We start from the raw sequence: 6,459 nt of genomic DNA on the forward strand, positions 1-6,459 counted from the left end.
CAAACATAGAAAATAAAGCCAAGTAAACTCAATAAGAATGAGATAGATAGGTATTTGGAAGATGATGTAACCAAAGATTTTAATAGATTTGATGTATTGAGGTGGTAGAAAAGAAAAACACTTTAAGTATCGTGTTCTCATGACTAGAAATATATTAGTCATTCATGTTTTTTACTGTAATATCTGTTTCTACTTTCTACTATATTGCATTAACTAGACTATATCTAAAGTCACATGACATTATTATTAATTTAATTCAAATTCAATAATATATAAGACAATAATAAACAATATAATTCAAATTCAATAATATAAAAAATTATTACATGTACAATATAATAACTTCTTATAAATTGATTAGGTGAAACTTAACCTATGATATCTTGCAGGAACTAATACTAGAAAATTAACAATAAATAATAAATTATCATATAATATTGACACAAAAAATTATCATATAATATTAGTAAATTTTATAGTTACATTTCATAATAAATACTACATATAAAATATACTAGCGGTCACAATTTATAGCGCCAACAATTACCAGCACCAAAAATTTTAATATAGTTAACCATTTTTTCTTCTGCTACGAGGTAGAATCGCAACTTTTTAATGACATAACAAAAGTTAAATTACCTATGCCTACAAATGGTAAAACCTGAACAGAACTGCATTGTAGATTGCATAACGAAAACTGAAAAAAAATAAATAAATAAAAAATACTATTCAACTTGAGCTCCCATTTTGTATGTCAGTGAAAATGAACAAAGAATTGGTTAACTATATTAAAATTTTCCCTTTCTGTAGAGTCTCAAACAACTCTTGATGACAGAGCCATCTTGTTCTTGATGAACTTGCAATATCCAAAACACATTGTATATCATATACTCTCACCATAAAGCAAGATTATTCCCTTTGCAGTATCAAATGTTTATTTGGAGTACTGTTTGCTTAAGTCTAAAACTGTTTTATGCAGCACGCACCACACAAAGTTAGAATGGAAGTATATAAATAAAGAACCAAATTATAATGCAAAGATTGGCTTTGCAAAGTTTATAGCAACAGCAATATTTCATCCATTTGAGATGAAGTGATTTTTGTTTGAGTTTCATGAGAAAAGTGATTTTTGAAGTTTAAAATCTAGTTAGTATGGGTTCAACTAGAAACCAAATTAGTTGAGAAGAACTCTAGTGTCTCACAATTGATTCCAAAGGGGCCAAATACAAATCAAAGTATAAAGGAAAATTCACACTAGAGAGCTTCAACATAGTTTGGATTAATGTGTAGCCAGTTAAATTTATACATATAACATGGTAGATTGGTATTTATCCATATGTAAATGGAGGACTCTTCGATCAAAAATCAACAAGCATTATCTACTCAGATGTTAATTCCTACTAACTCACAACTAATTTGGGTTAATCAACTCCTAAACGAAAACAAGCAATGGAACCAACAGCTCATTGCAGAACAATTCAGTACAGATATTGCACAGAATATTTTACAAACTGAAATTGGGGAACGGGATGATTCAGTTACCTGGCCAAGGGAGAAAAAGGGTTGCTACACCGTGGCTTCAGGATATTTACTGGCGCACTAGTTCTGCCACCCTCCACTCGATCTGATGCCACTCCACTGCCAGCAGAAGAAGCTCTGGACTTCTATTTGGGACCTGAAAGTGCAACCGAAAATAAGAATCTTCCTCTGGAAAGTAATGCACAAGGGATTGCCGGTGAACCAACAACTCCATGGAAGAATCAGAACAATACCCCCAACCTGTCGAAGATGTACCACGATGGAAGAAACAGTCCAACACTGCATAATTAGCTGTGGTCAGTCATGGTCCACTTGGCTCAGATCCGGAATTGGAGTCCCTGGAAGTCAAACGGACCAAGAAGTATGGCAACGGTGGATAGAGTTAACTGAGAAGTTGAAAAGAAGCAGAAATGGTGTGAAGAAATTGAGAGAAGCTGCAAACCTGATGTGGGAGATATGGAAGGCTCGCAACAGATTCATGTTTGACGGTGAAGAGTTCGATGAGGCTTGTGTCCTTGAACGAGCCAGAAGGAGTGAATCAGAGTTCCAAGCGTGCTTGCTCGACTGAGGAATGCGAAGAAGATTAGAAATGTCTGAAGAAGAAGTTTTCACTTTACTCTTTCCTTCCCTTTCAATGTTGTTTCCTGATTTAGACAAGTTTTGTTGGGAAATCTCTCTTTTAGTATTGTAAGTGGTCCATCGTGGACCCAAATCCTAATTTTCATGAAATGAAATTCTACCTTTGAGAAAAAAAACAAGGATGAAAGCCATGTCAAGCCTCAACCTAAGTCAACCACCAATACAAGATCAAAATCAGTTTCATAAATATGAAATATTCAGCAATAAAGCTATATTCATAATCCAACATCTAATTGAAAATAAATAATAAATAAATAAATGCAATAATTATGCAAATAAATTTACCAAATAAAATCAACTGCAATTCCAAAGAATTCTATATTGTTTCACTGTTAAGTTTTAACATTCCCATCTCAAACACCACAAAACAAAACTCCAAGCTAGTAACTTTTTTCAAAATGCTAATAAACAGAGACAATAGAATAATGTCTACCCAAGAAATAACGAGGTAATTTATCTAAGAATTAACAGAAAAACATTCTCCGAAAAAATACTTCATAATGTACATATTTTCAACAGAAGCAATTTCCAAGCAATACAACTGAGTAGCATTAAGAAAATGGCCAAAAATTTTGAGATAAATGAACCATACTAACCTTGACTCAATGTTGCTTAGGTTGATGAAAAAAGGGGACATGCATTTTAGAAGGTGGGTTTATTTTTAAGATGGAAGTGAAAACTATATAGCCTGAGAATAAATCCTTATTACCTACTTAAATTCCCTATTACAACAATTCCCAGAGGATTCAATCAAATAAAAATAGCTCATGGTTGCTTATGATAAAACAGTCATAGGAATTAGTTTGATATATATTATATATTTGGTACCTACAAAGTTACGGAAAAATAAGTTGCACAACAGAATAACAGAGAACAAACAACAAAACAAAATTTTCAATCATTTTAGTTTTGCTTAGTTTATAGCATGATAAATATATGATCTCAGAGAATAATAGTAAAGAACACTCGATTGCTATAAAGAGATCTTAAACACTAAATCTGTAAGCTATAACTAGGAATATAATCAAACGAATCAATAAAGTAGTGGAATTAAAAAGGATGATAGCAATTGCAAAAATCAAAAGTGCAAAATTATATTGATGTCATGGCATTGCCAAAGTCCTCTGACCCAACAGACACAGAATTTACAAAACTATGATACATATTCAGCAACAATGAGATGTAATTTCAATTTGAGTTGATGTATCTTACCTTCTTTTATCAATTCAATAAGCCTCTAGCAACCACTTCCCGAAGAAGTTTCTCCGCCATGTCATTCTCATCTTTTTCAAACAAAGCACGAATAATAGTTTCAAAAGTCACAGCATCTGGTAAGCAACCATTGCCTTCCATTTTTGACAAGAGTGCCAATGCTTCTTCAAACAAGCCCTCTTTGCAGAGCCCATTGATCATAACATTGTATGTTCTCACATTTGGACGATAGCCTTTAAGGGAAAGATCTTGAAAAATTTCTTTTGCATCTATAAGTCTTCCACTTTTGCATAGGCCATCTATAAGTATATTGTAAGTGAATATATCTGGATCAATGGCACACTCTTTCATTTGATTGAATAACATAAATGCCTCGTTAGGTTGTTGGTTTTTGAACATCCCATCCAACAATGAATTGTAAGTGACTACATTAGCGGGTTGACCTCTATGATGCATCTCGATAAGAAGCTCCAAAGCACGGGAGATTCTCTTTGATTTGCTCAAGCCATCAATAAGAGTGCTGTAAGTTACCGTGTCTGGAACCAAGTTCTTGTGATGCATTTCTTCAAAGAGATTCAAGGCTTCATCGACCATTTTACTTTTGCAGAAGCCATTAATCATGATACTGTAACTTTGAACATTGGGTAACACTCTAATTTGGGCCATTGTGTTGAATATATATTTTGCCCTATTTACCTGATTAACCAAACAATATCCATCCATTAAGCTGGTATAAGTAACTACATCTGGTTTCACACCATGTTTTGCCATTACAGCCAATAGACTCTTAGCATCTTTGATCTTTCCTTCCTTGCATAGCCCATCGATCAAAATACTATAGGTACGAACATTTGGAGTAATGTTTCTAAGCATCATATCACTTAACAAATCAATGGCTTCCTTATATTGACCCTCAAGACACAATCCAAAAATGAGAGAACTGTATGTGATAACATTAGGAGAAATTCCCTTAGCAAGCATTTCAGAGTATAAATGAAAAGCCTGACTTACAAGTGTATCCTTGCAGAGGCTATCAATAATTGCGCTGTACATGAAACTGATTAAACACTTGAATAGCAGCTGACGTGTGTCCGGTCTTACAGAGCCCATTGATCAAGGTCCCATAAGTGACTTGATTAAACTGAAATCCATGAGCCAGCACTCTGTCATGAAAGCTCACTGCTTTTTCAACACTACCACAGAGAAAGAGACCTTTAACGAGTGTATTCAATGTTACCGTATCAGGTTGATAATCCATTCTGAAAATCTTGGCCAATACAGAGAAAGCAAGTGTCATACGACCCATGCCACAACAACAATTAATTACGATGCTCAAAGTAAATAAGTCGGGAGCGATTCCCCTGGCTTGCAATTGCTGAAAAAGGGAAATGGCGGTGGAGAAATGGTTGGTCTTGGCAAGAGATCCCAAAATCTTGGTGAATTGGATGATGGATGGAGGGCGACGCATAGAGAGCATGCGAGTGAAGGAATGAACAGCTTCATCAACTTCACGAAGGGATGGGGGCTCAGAATGAGAGTGAAGGGATGAAGAGGAAGGGAAGGAAACAAAATTAGGGATTTGGAGAAGAGAATACCTAGAAATGAAAGTGATCCTTGAGGTTGAGGATGACAACATTTTAGTGATTCGCACTTTCGCTGTTGTCTAAGTTTGAGGGAGTTTGCTAACCCTGCGGAAATAGTCCTCTGTTTCCAACACCCCCCATACTAATGAAAGGTCTCCAGACTCCAATCCCGTTTTACTTGGGTTCTATTGACTTTTTTTTAGCGAAATTCTCCGTATACAAGTATTTTTTTATACAAGTCTTTACAAGTTATTATATTAACGCGCTTGAACGTTATTGTGTACGTTCTTCTTCCTCTTCCTCTTCTTATTTTCTTTCGTTTCTTGTTTTCTCTTTCTCCTTCTTCAACCGTTACTGCACAATTTCACTGCACCGTCTTCTTCTTCTTCTTCTTGCTGCACATTCTTCTTCCTCTTCCTCCTCTTCTTCTTCTTCTTTTCTTTCGTTTTTTGCCTTCTCTTTCTCCTTCTTCATTTACGTGCTTTTCTCTTTGTTTTCTTTTTTCGTTATTCTTGATTTCCATTATTTTTTGATATCAAGCTCTGAAATCGTTTTTGAAGAAGAAAAAGCAGCAGAAGATGAGGAGGAGAAAGAGAAAGAGTTTTGAATTATGCATAAGGTGTCCTTTGGGTGTATTTCTGTAATCGTTTGGGTGTATTTTCTGTAATCGTTTGGGTGTATTTCTGAAGTTCCATTATTTTCAAAACGATTTCAAAACTTGATTTTAGAAACCATGAAAATAAAAAAAAAAGCAAGAATACCAGTAATAAACGCAAGACGCAAGTAAAACAACTAATGAAAAGGCAAAGAGAATAACAAAGAAATATCGTTTGGGTGAATTCCTGTAACCGTTTGGGTGTATTTCTGTAATCGTTTGGGTGTATTTCTGAAGTTCCATTATTTTCAAAACGATTTCAAAACTTGATTTTAGAAACCATGAAAATCGAAAAAAAAGAAGCAAGAATACCAGTAATAAACGCAAGTAAAACAACTAATGAAAAGGCAAAGAGAATAACGAAGAAATATCATTTGGGTGTATTTCTATAATCGTTTGGGTGTATTTCTATAATCGTTTGGATGTATTTCTGAAGTTCCATTATCTTCAAAACGATTTCAAAGCTTGATTTCAGAAACCATGAAAAAAAAAAAAAGGAAGCAAGAATACCAGTAATAAACGCAAGTAAAACAATTAATGAAAAGGCAAAGATAATAACGAAGAAATACATGGAGGAAGAGGAAGTCGTTCGTAATCCACGGTGAGTGAAGAAGAAGAAGAAGAAGAAGAAGAAGAAGAAGAAGAAGAAGAAGAAGAGGAAGAGGAAGAGGAAGAGGAAGAGGAAGAGGAAGAGGAAGAAGAGGAAGAGGAAGAGGAAGAGGAAGAGGAAGAGGAAGAGGAGTCGTTCATAATTCACGGTGAGTGTAGTGCTTTGGAAACTGAATAACACATTAAAAGACCCTAATGTATAGCAACTTATAAAACTTGTAA

The 6,459-nt window shown here is 34.6% G+C and overlaps 1 protein-coding gene across 1 annotated transcript; it reads right to left on the minus strand.

Annotated features, from left to right (window-relative positions):
* Positions 1-1,259: 1,259 nt before the first annotated feature.
* Positions 1,260-5,105, minus strand: LOC107644159 (uncharacterized). The gene is given in 7 exon segments (XM_088489064.1): positions 1,260-1,675; positions 1,773-1,877; positions 1,982-2,183; positions 2,280-2,323; positions 3,391-3,527; positions 3,529-4,447; positions 4,449-5,105. Coding segments are annotated over 3 exon segments (1,527 nt in total). The 5' UTR covers positions 5,027-5,105; the 3' UTR covers positions 1,260-1,675; positions 1,773-1,877; positions 1,982-2,183; positions 2,280-2,323; positions 3,391-3,497.
* Positions 5,106-6,459: the final 1,354 nt, after the last annotated feature.

Source organism: Arachis ipaensis, chromosome B5 (assembly GCF_059453495.1).
Source record: "Arachis ipaensis isolate K30076 ecotype BB chromosome B5, ASM5945349v1, whole genome shotgun sequence".
Classification (NCBI taxonomy): Eukaryota; Viridiplantae; Streptophyta; class Magnoliopsida; order Fabales; family Fabaceae; genus Arachis; species Arachis ipaensis.